Raw genomic sequence first — 16,315 nt, 5'->3', positions numbered from 1 at the left:
CCTCCCAGCCTCCTTCCCACCTCCCAGCCCCCTCCCCAGCGCCCCCCTCCCCTCCCAGCTCCCTCCCCAGCCCCCTCTGCAGCCCCCTCCCAGCCTCCTTCCCACCTCCCAGCCCCCTCCCCAGCGCCCCCCTCACCTCCCAGCCTCCTCCCCACCCCCTCCCAGCCCCCACCCGCACCCTCTCGGGCAAACGCCCGGGCGCCGCAGGGAGGCCCCGCCCCCCACGCTAGCCCCGCCCCGGTTGTCAGGACGTGGAGGCCCCGCCCCCGGCCGACCCGGGGCCTCCCAGCTCTAACCCTGTACCCTCGCGGGGCTGTCACTCGAGCCACCGCACATCCCGCGGACTGCAGCCTCGACCCAGGAGGGAGAGCACGACATGGCGGCCGCCAAGGCCGAGAACCTCACTCTGGTGGTGCACGGACCCGGAGACCTGCGCCTGGAGAACTATCCTATCCCAGAACCAGGCCCAAATGAAGTACTGCTGAAGATGCATTCCGTCGGAATCTGTGGCTCAGATGTCCACTACTGGCAGCATGGTCGAATTGGGGATTTTATTGTGAAAAAGCCAATGGTGCTGGGGCATGAAGCTTCAGGAACAGTTGTAAAAGTGGGATCACTGGTAAAGCACCTAAAATCAGGGGATCGTGTTGCCATCGAGCCTGGTGCTCTGCGAGAAATGGATGAATTCTGCAAGATTGGCCGGTACAATCTGTCACCATCTATCTTCTTCTGTGCCACACCCCCTGATGATGGGAACCTCTGCCAGTTTTATAAGCACAATGCTGACTTCTGCTACAAGCTTCCTGACAATGTCACCTATGAAGAAGGGGCCCTGATTGAGCCACTGTCTGTGGGGATCCATGCCTGTCGGCGAGCTGGAATCACCCTGGGGAACAAGGTCTTAGTGTGTGGAGCTGGGCCGATTGGACTGGTCACTCTGATTGTGGCCAAGGCAATGGGTGCAGGTCAAGTGCTGGTGACTGATCTGTCTGCCTCTCGGTTGTCTAAAGCCAAGGAAGTTGGGGCTGATATCGTCCTCCAGATCTCCAAGGAGAGCCCTAAGGAAATAGCCAGTAAAGTGGAAGATATGCTGGGGTGCAAGCCAGAGGCGACCATCGAGTGCACAGGGGTGGAGTCCGCCATCCAGTCAGGCATCTATGCTACTCGTGCTGGGGGGACCCTGGTGCTCGTAGGGCTGGGCTCCGAGATGACCACGGTGCCCCTAACACACGCAAGCACCCGGGAGGTGGATATCAAGGGCGTGTTTCGATATTGCAACACGTGGCCGATGGCAATTTCAATGCTTGCGTCCAAGGCTGTGAATGTAAAGCCCTTAGTTACTCATAGGTTTCCTCTGGAGAAAGCTCTGGAGGCCTTTGAAACAGCCAGAAAGGGAACGGGGTTGAAAGTCATGCTCAAGTGCGACCCCAATGACCAGAATCCCTAATATTAATTGGGCTCTGCCCTCATCCTCCCACCCCCACACCGAGCCAGTATCTCAGGGCAGGTGGGCTTTGATGCAGAAGTTTCTTTTGAGTAGCAGAAATAATTAAAATAATTCATTATAAGCAGAGAGCCTTACACAGAGGAATTGGTGTGCCTTAAAAACACAAGTAGGGAGAGTTTGGGGGAATTTGCAGCCAGAGTGACCTACTTACTCATCCAGAGCAAAGTTCAGCAAATGGAGCCAGGTTAGGCAGGTGCTGGGAACTCCCCTTCTTCCTGGAGTGCCTAAATCAGGAAAGAAATCTGCCCCCTTGGGTTCCTGGTTCCACTGTGACTGGCCAGGTGGGGGGTGGGAGCTAAATTATGAAGAGATAACTTTATCCAGACTTGACTGGCACAGGAATTGATTTTCACGAAAACCTCAGTTTGTGACATGAAGGGTTGTCAGCCATTTTTAGAGCACAGTGTTTCTAGATATAAGTGCTGTTTAGTTTGATGATAAAAGGAGACTTTAAGGGACTGACCTTCTTGGGTCTAGGATAAGTTTTAAGTCAATTTAAAAAAACCCACGAACTGAAATCCCACATGAGGGCCAACCAGCTTGCGCATTCTCCAAAGGTAGAAATAGGGAAGTTCTCAGTACAGCTTGAAGATTGCCTCTTCTTCAACTCCTGAGAACTGTGTGTAACCTAAACTGCCTTCCCAACACCCCCCTCCCCCCACCAACCCTTCTGCAGATTTAGAGGCAGTCACCTGGGGGGGGGGTTCCTTTGTCGCTAGGCAACCAGGAGGCTCCTTCCTCAGGGCAGCAGTCAAGGGGAGTCCTCCTGGGAGACCTGCCCAGGAGGGTTTGGCCGGTGTACCTGTCCTCCCCCTCCAGCCCCAGGCTTAGCATTCCCTTCACCCTCCCTGACGATGATGATAGGCAATTCCATTTATTTCTGACCATTATAAACAGAAATCCCTCCTCCTAACCTGTTAACACTCTTGTTATCTTTTCTCTTGGAATGATCTTTCCAATTGTATTTTAATCGTGGAGCTTTCCTCTGTAAACACGATTTGGGTCCAAATCACTTTATGCCCATTTGTGACTTTGAGATTATTAGTCAAGAATGAGGATATTGCAGCTGTGACATAACTTGGGTTGCAGCCTTTTAATCCTTGCCTTCAGCTGGGAGTAGAGGGTGAGTTTGAAGAGGCTCTGGCTTTCTTGTGACTGGGGAGAGCTGTGACCAATGCTTGGAATTCCTCAAACTGCTTTGGGTAATAAATTGTCCTTGTGGTGCCTGAAAAAAAAAATTTAAATAAAAGAAACTGGGGGAGGGATGATGGGGAAAGCAAGAGTAGGAACATTTTCAAGAAATATAAATGAAAAAGCCTGTAGAAGGAAAAAAATAGTACATAAGATGGAACAAAGATAAGTACATTTACTTTTTTGACATTAGATGTAGACATTGCAAATGATGTTTTCAAAAGTTTAATCAATGTTAGATGTTTGAATATCTTAAAAAGCACCTTGGTTACAAGACAAACAAGATCCCCGAATATAATAAAACTCCAAACACTGTCCAACCATATGATGTGGTTTGAAGTTTGCAGTTCAGAGCCCATGGCCAAGAAATAATTCTTGAGGTTTTTGGTGCAGAAAGGGTTTTTTTATTAAAGCACGGGAACAAGAGCTGCTGCCCTGGGATTGTGAGCGGAAAACTGATAATATACTTTATGATTTGGGGCGGTAATGACAAAGGGAAGTTTCCAAAATGAGTTTCATATGGTAAAGACTCACAGGACAGTAGAGACCTAGGTATTGTCAAGTGAAGTTTATTTCTCTATAAAAAGAGCTAATACTAAGACAGTTGAGAGTTTCCTGGAGGAGTGTTATACTCTATTTGCCTGAAGTATTGGTCAATGGGCTATAGGTCAGAAAGAAATTTAATTTTATCTACATTCACCTTTTGCCTTTGTTCCCTGCATCATTCCCCCTGAATGGTTATGGCCCTTAAATCTTTAAGGGTGCTGAGGATGGAAGGTCTTCTCTTCTGTACCTTCTTCCTGCTGAATAGGGGCATAGATGTGTTCTTATTTTTGGGTCAACATTGGTCAGTTGGGGAATTTATATATAGAAGATACAAAAGGTAGAGGCTGCCAATCCAAGGTAGACAACACATATGAACTCAACTAGAAAGGATTATCTGTCGCCTGGAAGTTATAGCAGTGAAGGAGTCTTGCCACCAGGCAGAGGGACAACAGAAAAGTCAACAAAATAAGGTTAATATTATGATGAGAAAGAGGATCCTGAATAAGAAGACCTTTAATAATTAACCAAGATCTTTCTCCAGTCCAGGAGTTTAACTACTCACTAAAGAAAAGAGGGAGGGAGGGAAGGAAAGAGAGAGGAAGAGAGATGACTTAAAGCACTGTTTGAATATCTGTATCTTTTAGGCATATCTTTTGGTGATATCTTTTTGGTGATATCTGGAATCTTTTGGTGATATCTAGAATATATACCCAACATTTTGTTTTTATGCTAACACATGTCCTGTCTTCTCTAGTTAAAATATCTAATGCCATTTTGAGAGTCATTTAAGGCCTCAATGGCATAGCAAGTGGTGTTAGCCATCATATGCTCTGTTTTGTTTAGCAAGCAATCAGGTAATTAATAAGAGGCACCTTTCTGTTAACAAAAGAAAAAATATAGTTTTATGGTCAGAGCAAATTATAAACCCACAGTCAAGTCTTGAGTGCTTAAAATCTAATATTTGCAAAGATGTGTTTTTTTTAGTAATAAATTTATTTTTTATTGGTGTTCAATTTGCCAACTTACAGAATAACACCCAGTGCTCATCCCGTCAAGTGCCCCCCTCAGTGCCCCTCACCCATTCACCCCCACCCCCCGCCCTCCTCCCCTTCCACCACCCTTAGTTCATTTCCCAGAGTTAGGAGTCTTTATGTTCTGTCTCCCTTTCTGATATTTCCTACCCATGTCTTCTCCCTTCCCTTATATTCCCTTTCACTACTATTTATATTCCCCAAATGAGTGAGAACATAAAATGTTTGTCCTTCTCCGATTGACTCATTTCACTCAGCATAATACCCTCCAGTTCCATCCATGTTGAAGCAAATGGTGGGTATTTGTCATTTCTAATGACTGAGTAATATTCCATTGTATACATAAACCACATCTTCTTTATCCATTCATCATTCGATGGACACCGAGGCTCCTTCCACAGTTTGGCTATTGTGGACATTGCTGCTAGAAATATCGGGGTGCAGGTGTCCTGGCGTTTCATTGCATCTGAATCTTTGGGGTAAATCCCCAACAGTGCAATTGCTGGGTCATAGGGCAGGTCTATTTTTAACTCTTTGAGGAACCTCTACACAGTTTTCCAGAGTGCCTGCACCAGTTCACATTCCCACCAACAGTGTAAGAGTGTTCCCTTTTCTCCGCATCCTGTCCAACATTTGTGGTTTCCTGCCTTGTTAATTTTCCCCATTCTCACTGGTGGTGGGTGGTATCTCATTGTGGTTTTGATTTGTATTTCCCTGATGGCAAGTGATGCAGAGCATTTTCTCATGTGCCTGTTGGCCATGTCTATGTCTTCCTCTGTGAGATTTCTGTTCATGTCTTTTGCCCATTTCATGATTGGATTGTTTCTTTGGTGTTGAGTTTAATAAGTTCTTTATAGATCTTGGAAAGTAGCTCTTTATCTGATAGGTCATTTGCAAATATCTTCTCCCATTCTGTAGGTTGTCTTTTAGTTTTGCTGACTGTATCCTTTCTGTGCAAAAGCTTTTTATCTTGATGAAGTCCCAATAGTTCATTTTTGCTTTTGTTTCTTTTGCCTTCGTGGATGTATCTTGTAAGAAGTTACTGTAGCCAAGTTCAGAAAGGGTGTAGCCTGTGTTCTCCTCTAGGATTTTGATGGAATCTTGTCTCACATTTAGATCTTTCATCCATTTTGAGTTTATCTTTGTGTATGGTGCAAGAGAGTGGTCTAGTTTCATTCTTCTGCATGTGGATGTCCAATTTTTCCAGCACCATTTATTGAAGAGACTGTCTTTCTTCTAGTGGATAGACTTTCCTCCTTTATCGAATATTAGTTGACCATAAATTTGAGGGTCCACTTCTGGATTCTCTATTGTGTTCCATTGATCTATGTGTCTGTTTTTGTGCCAGTACCACACTGTCTTGATGACCACAGCTTTGTAGTACAACCTGAAATCTGGCATCGTGATGCCCCCAGCTATGGTTTTCTTTTTTAAAATTCCTCTGGCTATTCTGGGTCTTTTCTGATTCCACACAAATCTTAAAATAATTTGTTCTAACTCTCTGAAGAAAGTCCATGGTTTTCTTTTGTTTTTAATAAGTCTGGCTAAAGTTTATCTATCTTATTAATTCTTTCAAAAAATCATCTCCTGGTTTTGTTGATCTGTTCTCCAGTATTTCTGACCTCTATTTCTTTGAGCTCTGCTTGAATCCTTATTAACTCTCTTCTTCTACTTGGTGTAGATTTTATTTGCTGTACTTTCTCCAGTTCCTTTTGGTGCAGGTTTTGCTTGGGTATTTGAGGTTTTTACAATTTTTTGAGGGATGCGTGTATTGTGATGTATTACCCTCTTAGGACTATTTTTGTTGTATCCCAGAGTTTTTGAACAGTTGTATCTTCATTCTCATTAGTTTCCATGAATCTTTTTAATTCTTCTATAATTTCCTGGTTGACCCTTTCATCTTTTATCAGGATGCTCTTTAACCTCCCTTTTTTGAGTTTCTTCCAAATTTCTTCTTGTGATTTAGTTCAAGTTTCAAAGCATTATGGTCTGAAAATATGCAGGGGACAATCCCAATCTTTTGGTATCATTTGAGACCTGATTTGTGACCCAGTATGTGGTCTATTCTGGAGAAAGTTCCATGTGCCCTTGAGAAGAATGTGTATTCAGTTGCATTTGGGTGTAAAGTTCTGTAAATATCTATGAAATCCATCTGGTCCAGCGTATCATTTAAAGCTCTTGTTTCTTTGGAGATGTTGTGCTTAGAAGATCTGTCGATTGTAGAAAGCACTGTTTTCAAGTCACCAAGCATAAGTGTATTATTATCTAAGTATCTCTTTACTTTGGTTATTAAATGATTGATATACTTGGCAGTTCCCACATTCGGGGCATCAATATTCATGATTGTTATGTCCTCTTGTTGGATAGATCCTTTAAGTATGATATAGTGTCCCTCTTTGTCTCTTATTACAGTCTTTGGGATAAACTTTAGTTTATCTGATATAAGGATGGCTACCCCTGCTTTCTTTGGAGGACCATTTGAATGGTAAATTGTTCTCCAATTTTTTGTTTTCAGGCTGTAGGTGTCCTTAGGTCTAAAATGTGTCTCCTGTAGACAGTGAATAGATGGGTCTTGCTTTTTTATCCAGTCTGAAACCCTGCGTCTTTTGATGGGATCATTAAGCCTGTTCACGTTCAGAGTTATTATTGAAAGGTATGAATTTAGTGTCATCATAATACCTATTCAGTTCCTGTTTTTGTGGATTATTTCTTTGGGCTTCCTCTTTCTATTACAGAATCCCCCCTAATATTTCTTGCAGAGCTGGTTTGGTGGTCACATATTCTTTCAGTTTCTGCCTATCTTGGAAGCTGTTTATCTCTCCTTCTATTCTGAATGAGAGCCTTGCAGGATAAAGTATTCTTGGTTGCATGTTCTTCTCATTTAGGACCCTGAATATATCCTGCCAGCCCTTTCTGGCCTGCCAGGTCTTTGTGGAGAGGTCTGTTGTTAATCTAATATTTCTCCCTATATAAGTTAGTGATCTCTTGTCTCTTGCTGCTTCAGGATCTTCTCTTTGTGTTTGGAATTTGCTAGTTTCACTATTAGGTGTCGAGGTGTTGAATGATTTTTATTGATTTTGGGGGGGACCTCTTTATCTCCTATTTCCTTCCCCAAATTAGGGAAGTCCTCAGCTATGATTTGCTCAACCATGCTTTCTGGTCCTCTGTCCCTACGGTGCCCTCTGGAATCCCAATTAAAGGTAGATTTTTTCTTCGGAGGCTGTCATTTCTTTCCCTTAACCTTTCCTAATGGTCTTTTCATTGTTTTTCTCTTTTTTCCTCAGCTTCCTTCCTTGCCATCAACTTGTCTTCTATGTAACTCATTCTTTCTTCTACCTCATTAACTCTCATCGTTAGGACCTCCAGTTTGGATTGCATCTCATTTAATTGATTTTTAATTTTGGCCTGAGTAGATCATAATTCTGCAGTCATGAAGCCTCTAGAATCTTTTATTCTTTCTTTCCAGAGCCACCAGTAGGTATATAATTGTGCTTCTGAATAGGTTTTCTGACATCGAATTGTAATCCAAATTCTGTAACTCTGTGGCAGAGAGTACTGTTTCTAGTTCTTTCTTTTGTGGTGAGTTCTTCTTTAGACATTTTGCTCAGATTGGCTAAAAAGGAGTTGTACTGGAAAAAGGAAGAAAAAGAAAGAAAGAGAAAAAAGGAAGGGTATCCTCCAGTTCTATATACTGTAAATCCCTCGACTTCCCCTGGAGTTTTCCAGTGCTGCTTGGTCAAGAACTTGCTCTTCCCTTTGCTTTCCAGCTGGTCTTCCAGGGGAGGGGCCTGGTGTGCTGATTGTCATGTGTGTGCATCTCAGGGAGTTGGCCTGTCCCTTGTCAGGTGCAGGGCTTAGTGGGAGCTGTTTATCCTGTGAGGCCCCTGTTCCCTGGTGGCCCTGCTCTGTCCCAGGCACAGGGTGACACCAGGGGGAACAAAAACACTGGCGCTGGCCAGGTCTCTATCTCTGGAGTCAGCTCCTGCAGTAACTACTGCAGCTCCCAGTCTGCACTGGCCTGGATGCTCTTGGGGGGGGGGCAGGGGCACTGGTCTGCACAGCTTGGGGGCATCTGGAGGCCGGAGAGTCCTTGCTGTTCTGTGCCTTCCTGTCCTCCACCTATCCTGGGGGAAGCACAGGATCATGGGCTGTGTCCGCCCTGGCACCCTGGGATTTGGGCCTTGCACTGCTGGAATCGTGCTCAAGTGCATGGCTCCTGAAGGCAGCAGGGCGCAGCTCGTTCTGCCCCGGCGTTGCCGCCTGAGCTTCTCCCAAGGCCCTGCTGGGCGTGTGCTCCAGCCCTTTAGCAAGCTCGGTCCACAGTCTGTGGCATACTCTCTCCCGGGGCACACTTCCTCTTTTAGTGGCCCTGGGAAATGGAGGCTCCACTGCCCCTCCTGTGGTTCTGTCCCAGTTCCCTGCTAAGTGTCCAAGAAGAATCTGGTGCAGATTTTTAAAGTTCCTGCTTCTCTGGGACTGGGCTTCCCTGTCCTGGAGGCTTTTGCCACCTGGCCTTAGCCCGGCTCCTTGCAGGGCCCCTCTGTGGGACCCAGGAAATTTAACAAAAATCCCCTACCCCTGGACAAGCAGAGCAGGACTAACTCCACTTTGTGCTGCACCCGCCACCTCCTGTATGACCCCAACATGACCTGCTTATTGCTTAAGGTGCTGCCCCAACCTAGTCAAGCCACTGAGCACACCCTTACTGGCTCATAAAAATGTAACCCTGCCTTGTGCCCTCCAAAACTGCATGTCAATTCTGACCAGAGTGATAGGCCAGTTCAAATGGTCACTATAGGGTGAATCGTGATCCAATTGGCCACCTGTGTGTGGACTGACATGACTGTGCAACTTTCTATGTGTGTTACAATCCCTTTGGCCCCTGGCCCGTATAAAGCTGCTATGCCTCTTAGCCTCGGTGTCCAAGTCCCTGCTCTGCTGTGTTGGGTATACTTGGACCCAAGCTCGAGCTTGTACATAAACCCTTGTGTGTTTGCATCGGTGTCGGCTCCTTGGTGGTTTCTCGGATTTGCAATCTTGGGCACAACACCCTCTCCCACTTGATTCTATTTTTTTTCTGCCTTCCTACCTTGTTAGAAGCACAAACTCTTCTCTCTGTAGCATGCCAGCTGTTCTGCCTTTAAATCTCAGGTCAAATTCGTAGGTTTTCAGGATGATTTGAAAGTTATCTAGGTAAATTGGTGGGGACAGGTGACTTGGGGACTCTACTCCTCCACCATCTTGCCCTGCCCCTCACACCCTGATGTTTATAGCAACACTATAAACAGTAGCTGAACTATGGGAAGAGCTTGACTGATGAATGGATATCACACATATCTATTAGAATATTACTCAGCTACAAAAGAATGAAATCTTGCCATTTGCAACAACATGGATGGAGGTAGAGTATTATGCTAAGTAAAATATGTTAGAGAAAGATAAATACCGTATGATTTCAGTCATATGTTGAATTTTGGGAACAAAAGAAATGAACATATGGGAAGGGAAATGAAATAGAGAGGGAAGGAAACCATAAAAGACTCTGGAGAAGAAACTGAGGGGTGATGGATGGATGTGGCTGGGATAAACAGCTGATAGGTATTAAAGAGCACACTCGTTATGATGAGCACTGGATGTTACATGTAAGTCATGAATCACTAAATTCTACTCCTGAAACCAATGTTACTCTATTTATTAACTAAGTTGAATTTAAATAAAAATTTGGAAAAATAAAAAGTTTGTCTCCTTTCAGCATATACCAGGTACTTTTCATTTTTTTTAAATTTTTTTTTTATTTATTTATGATAGTCACAGAGAGAGAGAGAGAGAGGCAGAGACACAGGCAGAGGGAGAAGCAGGCTCCATGCACTGGGAGCCTGACGTGGGATTCGATCCCGGGTCTCCAGGATCGCGCCCTGGGCCAAAGGCAGGCGCCAAACCGCTGCGCCACCCAGGGATCCCCACCAGGTACTTTTCAAATTGCTGCTTCTTTGCTATATCTCAATGGGGCTACATGTTATGCTGGGAATGCTTTGAAAAGGCTGGGACTGTTTCCTACAACTGTCAGCTATCCCAGAGCCAACCTTGCTGCTTTTAATGTTCTAGCTGTTAAGCCTCACTGAGTATAAAAAGCTCATGAAGGTAAGCCCCTGCAGTTTTTTCTTTTTTTAAGATTTAATTAATTTATTTGACAGGGAGAGAGAGAGCACAAGCAGAGGGAGAAGCAGGCTCCCTGCTGGACAGGAGGCCCAATGCAGGGCCTGATCCCAGAACCATGGGTTCATGATTCAAGCTGAAGGCAGATGCTTAATCAACTGAGCCACCCAGGATGCCCCCCTTTGGTTTCAAAGCCAAATGTTATGGGTAATCATCTTCTCAGTGTAGTTCCCCTATGTTTGGAGTGTCTGGTAGGTCTGTTTCTCTCCATTCTCTATGCTTGTGGTGTCTCTTACATTTGTGATTAGTCTCACAGTTTAGTTTTATTGTGGAGCAACTCTCTAACTTCTTACCATTTTTGATGGTAATCAAAATTTCTCTAAGATTAATTGTAAAGTGTCTTCCAGGCATTAGTTCATTTCCTGGGTTAGTTACACTAATGTGGCTGTTATCTGGTTGTATCTGTGAGATGAGGTGACCTTAAGGTTATCCTACTTTGTCATCTTCCCAGGCTCCATTCTTATTTCTTAATATATGTATTTATTGCTATTAATTTCCTTTTAGAACTGATTTTCAGCATCCCACCATATTTGTTATATTGTATTTCCACTTTCATTTGTTTTGAGGTTCCCTGCTAAGTGTCCAGGAAGAATCTGGTGCAGATTTTTAAAGTTCCTGCTTCTCTGGGACTGGGCTTCCCTGTCTGATTTTCCTCTTCTGATTTCTCATTTACCCATGGGTTGTTCAATAATGTGTCATTTACTTTCCATTTACCTGTAGATTTTCGGAATGTCCTATCTTTGTTAATTTCAATATTCATACCATTGTGGTCAGAAGAGATAGTTGGTATGATTTTAATCTTAAATTTTCTAAGACTTGTTTTGTGTCTTATTACATAATATATCCTGGAAAATATAATGTGTGCAATACAGAAGAATGTTTATTCTGCTACTGTGGATGGAACATTATGTGTATATCTAATAAGTCCATTTGATCTAATTCAATTTTAACATTTTGTTGTTGATTTTCTATCTGGATGATCAATTTATTGCAGAAAGTGAAATATCATAGCCCTCTACTATTTATTATTTCTCTCTTCAGATTGGTTAGTATTTGCTTAATATATTTAGATGCTCTGATGTTGGGTGTTTATATATTTATGATTGCTACATTTTATTTTTTATTAAAGTATAGTTAACATAGCATTATATTATTTTCAGGCACACAATATAATTATTCAACTATTCTATACATTACTCAGTGCTCATCATGATAAGTGTACTCTTAATGTCCTTTATCTATTTCACCCATACTTCCTGTCTGGAAACCACCAGTTTGTTCTCTATATTGAAGGGTATGTTTTGTTTGTCTCTTTTTTTCTTTGTTTACTATTTTGTTTTCTTTCTTAAATTCCACATACGTCTTCCTGATATATTAGCTCCTTTATTATTATATAATGACTTTCTCTCTTGTTACTGGTTTTGCCTTAAAGTCTAATGTGTCTGATATAAGTATAGCTACTTCCACTTTTTTTTTTTTTTTTGGTTTCTACTTGTTTGAAACATCTTCTTCCATCCCTTCACTTTGAGCCTATATGTGTCTTTAGAGCTGAAATGAGTAATTAGCATACATTTGGGTCTTTTAAAAAAACTATTATGCTATCATGTTTTCCTTCTAGTAATTTTGCATCTCCATTTTTTCTTTTTCCTTCTGTCTCTGCCTACTTTTGTAAATTGGTACTTTTCCATGGTGGTATGCTCTGTCTCCCCACTCCCTCATTTTTGCTTCATGAATCTGCTCTAGATTTTTGCTTTGTCATTACCTCTGGGCTTACATTAAACATCACATAAATAAAACAAGTATTATATTTATAGCAATTTATTTTCACAGTCTCTATCCTTTACTCATCCACTTTTATTTTTTGATGCCACAATCTACCCCTTTTTTATGTTCCATATTGGTTAACAAGTAATAGTAACCATAATTATTTTTTAAAGATTTATTTATGTATTTGAGAATGAGCATGAGTATGGGGTAGGGACAGAGGGAGAGAATCTTTAAGTAGACTCTCCACTGAGCATGGAGCCTAATGCGGGGTTCAATCTGATGGCCCATGAGATTATGACCTGAGTCAAAACCAAGAGTCAGACAACCTACTGAACCACCCAGGTTGTCAGGTATAGTTATTTTTAATTCTCTTTCCCTTTAACTTTTCTACTATAGTCAAGTGGTTAACATTCCATTCTACTGTAGAATCACAGATTTCTAATGTCTTTTGACTATTTTTTACTCACTAATGTGTTGTGTACTTTCATATTTTTCATGCCACTAATTAGCATCTTTTCTTTTCAGCTTGAAGAGCCCTTTCCAGTTTTTTGTAAGACAGGTCTACTTCTTTTCTTTTCAGCTTGAAGAGCCCTTTCCAGTTTTTTGTAAGACAGGTCTACTGGTGGTAAACTCTCTCAGCTTTTGTTTCTCTGATAAAGTCTTTATTTCTCCTGCATATCTGAAGGATAACTTTGCCAGATAAAGTACTCTTTGTTGGTAACTTTTTTGTCTTTCAACACAGTGAATGTCATTCCATTCTTTCCTGACCTGTAGACATTTTATTGAGAAATCTGCTGATAACCTAATGAGTTACTTCCTGTTTTCCCTGGTTGCTTTTGAGATTCTTTATCATTGATTTTTGACAGGTTCATTATAATATATCTTGGGGAAAGTCTTTTCATATTGAGATAATAGAGGGTTATATTAGCTTCATGGACTTATGTGTCCAAGTTCTTCTCCAGATTTGGGAAATTCTCAGCTATTATTTCTTTTAATAAACACTCTGCCCCCTCTTTCCCTCTTTTCTCTTTCTGAAATCCCAATTATTCTAATATTTTCCTTTCTGATAGAAACTGATAGCTCTCATAGGGTTTCATCACTTTTAAAAATCTTAGTTCTTCTAACTGAATTATTTCTATATTACTATCTTCCAGTTTGCTTATTTCATATAGCCTTCTCTATTACCAGTGCACTCTATTGCATTCTTTTCATTTATCAAATTCTTCAGCTCCAGAATTTCTGTTTGGCTCTATACACACACACATACACGCACACACATTATAAATAATATATAATTAATATTAACATAATTAAAATTATTATATATAATATATATGGGTTATATGTCTATATAATTTAAATCTCTTTGGTAAAGAACTCCTATTTATTAATTTTATTCTTGAATTTATTCAAATATGGTGTGAGATATCTTTTTTTCAAATGCAATTTTATTTTTTAATTTATTTTTTAACAAAAACATAAAAACAAGTATATTGCAAAAATGTACACCTGACATTGCCTGGAGATGAATGGTAGTTTTATAGCACAGTTGTTTTATTTATTTGTTTATTTATTTATTTATTTATTTTTGTATATTTTTTATTGGAGTTCGATTTGCCAACAGATAGCATAACACCCAGTGCTCATCCCGTCAAGTGCCCCCCTCAGTGCCCGTCACCCAGTCACCCAACTCCCTGCCTACCTCCCTTCCACCACCCCTTGTTCTTTTCTCAGAGTTAGGTGTCTTTCATGTTCTGTCACCCTCACTGATATTTCCCACTCATTTTCTCTCCTTTTCCCTTTATTCCCTTTCACTATTTTTTATATTCCCCAAATGAATTAGACCACATAATGTTTGTTCTTTTCCAATTGACTTATTTCACTCAGCATAACACCCAGTTCCATCCACGTTGAAGCAAATAGTGTGTATTTGTCATTTCTAATGGCTGAGTAATATTCCACTGTATACATATACCACAGTTTGGCTATTGTGGAATGTTCTGAGATTTCTAATAGTTCATTGGATTTATGTGCAGAAGCTATTTTGAATTCTTTATCAGTTCACAATATTTTGTGCCTTTGAGTTCATTAGTTGGGAGATTATTGTTTTCTTTTTTCAATTCAATATTTCCTTGATTTTTCATGGTGATTGTAGGTTTGTGCTTCTGCTTTCACATTTGAAATAGCAGAAAGCTCCTTAATTGAAGTTGTATGTCTGCTGCTCTTACAATTCAATAGGTTGGCTCTTTGAAACTTTTTTTTTTTTGTATTCCAGAAGGTGGTGCTATAGCTCAAGTTTGTACTTTCTCCCTGGCCCAATGACCTAGGCTTATTATCTGAAGACCCTGTTTTTACCAGAGCTTGCTATCACAGATGCACTCTGAAGCACTTAAAAGGAAATGGCAGCAGAGTTGGGAAAGGTGTGGAGTTAGCAGTTGGGGCTTTGATAGTGTCCATAGACCTGGTGGGGACATCTTCAAGTGGGGTGCTCCCACAGGTTTATGGACAGTTCTGGCTAAAGTCCTGAAGCAGACAACAAGAAACATGTTCATTTAACATCCTTTGAAGTTTTTACTGCCTTTTTTCCAGTTTTCCTTTATCCCCCTCCCCTGACTCCTAGAGGTCCCTGCTCAGCAATCCAGATGCTTGTGAGAGTAGTGGGTTTCTCTAGCTGCAACCTACACAACTAAGGTAGGCAGGGAGTCATTCATTACTTTTGCTTTTCATGTTCTCCTGGGACAGGTTATCACTTCCATCTCCTCTGCTGGAAAGACTGCAGCTACTGCTGTCTAACCCCTGGAAGTATCATTGTAGTGGGGGCAGCTACCTTGACAAGTATTTCCCTCTCTTCTGTATTCAAACTGTTCTCTATCCCATTCCAGTTGCATGCTGGAATCTCTCCTTAGACAGCCTAGACTTCCATCAATTCTCCTGTTCATGAGTTTCTGCTAAGCTTTGCACTCTAGGTTACTACTCCTCATCTTGGTGAGGGGGAATAGGACAGATATGCCTACTCCCTTGGATTTACAATCCTTACCAAGGTATTGTTTGTTTATTTCAGATACACAAGTTGGCTAGAAACTTCCCAGGTTTCCTTATATAATATGCAGAAGACCATTTGTTTGGTTATGGATGTCTAATTAATTAGTTGTTTAAATGAGGGAAAGAAAAGAAGGAGTTATGCCATCATGATGCTAATATCACCAATGATTCTTCTTATCAGATATTACAATTTTGTTCTAAAATATTCATTTACTCCAAGGAGGAGTTAATATGGCACACACATAGGAGGATCCTGGGCTTTCCTCGTTCCTAGAACACAGCTGTATTGTGTCAAGTCATGTGGAACACCCAGAAAATTGATCTGAAGTTTGGAAGAAGGTTCTCCATGGTTGGAAAGAAACAGCATGGCATGTGTGGGGTGCATGGAAGTGAATTAGGAGAGAGAAAAGCTGTCGTGCTGCTGGGGAGAGGGAACTTTTCTGTGGGGAGAGAAAAAGGAGGGGGAGGTTAAGGGTGTGCAGCATTGCAATCGCACAAGAAGCAAACCTTTCAGACCACGGACTGGGGTTGGGGGGAGCTGAGTGGCACAGGTTTTTTCCAAACAGTAACTGGAACTCAAGCTTCTCAGGTTTGGAAGGGCATCACTTTCACTGGAGCTGAGCTATATAGCATGTGTACCTGGAGAAGAGTGCTCTAGTCAGGGAGCAAGCACAAAGTGGTGTAGGGCTCTCTGGGGTCACACTGGAAGAGATCATTCCCCTTCTTGGAGTACATTTGAAAGAGGCTATATTGCCTCTTCAAAGACAAAGGATCTTGCAGTTTTCAGCAAATGGTCTTTCACAGGCAGGGGACAAAGGCATGGGCAGAGGGTGGATAACCTGGTCACTGCTGTTAATGATGATATACCACAGATTCTATGCACAGAACAGGCAGGGGACTGTTTTTATGGGACAAAGGGCAGTAGTCAGAGCCACAGCAAGCCTCTAATACAGAGGAAGAAGTGGAGCCAAGCAATGCCAGCTCCTTTAAGATTTGGAGTCTTGAACACCAGCCA

General features: G+C 41.9%; 1 protein-coding gene across 1 annotated transcript; it reads left to right on the top strand.

Moving 5' to 3' along the window:
• Nucleotides 1–253: 253 nt before the first annotated feature.
• LOC140596314 (sorbitol dehydrogenase) lies at nt 254–2,729 on the top strand. Its single transcript, XM_072744984.1, has one exon. It carries the CDS (start codon nt 377–379, stop codon nt 1,445–1,447), a length of 1,071 nt encoding a protein of 356 aa, XP_072601085.1. The 5' UTR covers nt 254–376; the 3' UTR covers nt 1,448–2,729.
• Nucleotides 2,730–16,315: the final 13,586 nt, after the last annotated feature.

The sequence above is a fragment of the Vulpes vulpes genome, chromosome X (assembly GCF_048418805.1).
Source record: "Vulpes vulpes isolate BD-2025 chromosome X, VulVul3, whole genome shotgun sequence".
Classification (NCBI taxonomy): domain Eukaryota; kingdom Metazoa; phylum Chordata; class Mammalia; order Carnivora; family Canidae; genus Vulpes; species Vulpes vulpes.
Note: the sequence above shows the minus strand (reverse complement) of the source record. Positions and strands in the feature narration are given on the sequence as shown.

What these genes read in the sequence shown, in the direction of transcription:
- LOC140596314 (XM_072744984.1), top strand. Translation starts at nt 377, where the DNA reads ATGGCGGCCGCCAAGGCCGAGAACCTCACTCTGGTGGTGCACGGACCC.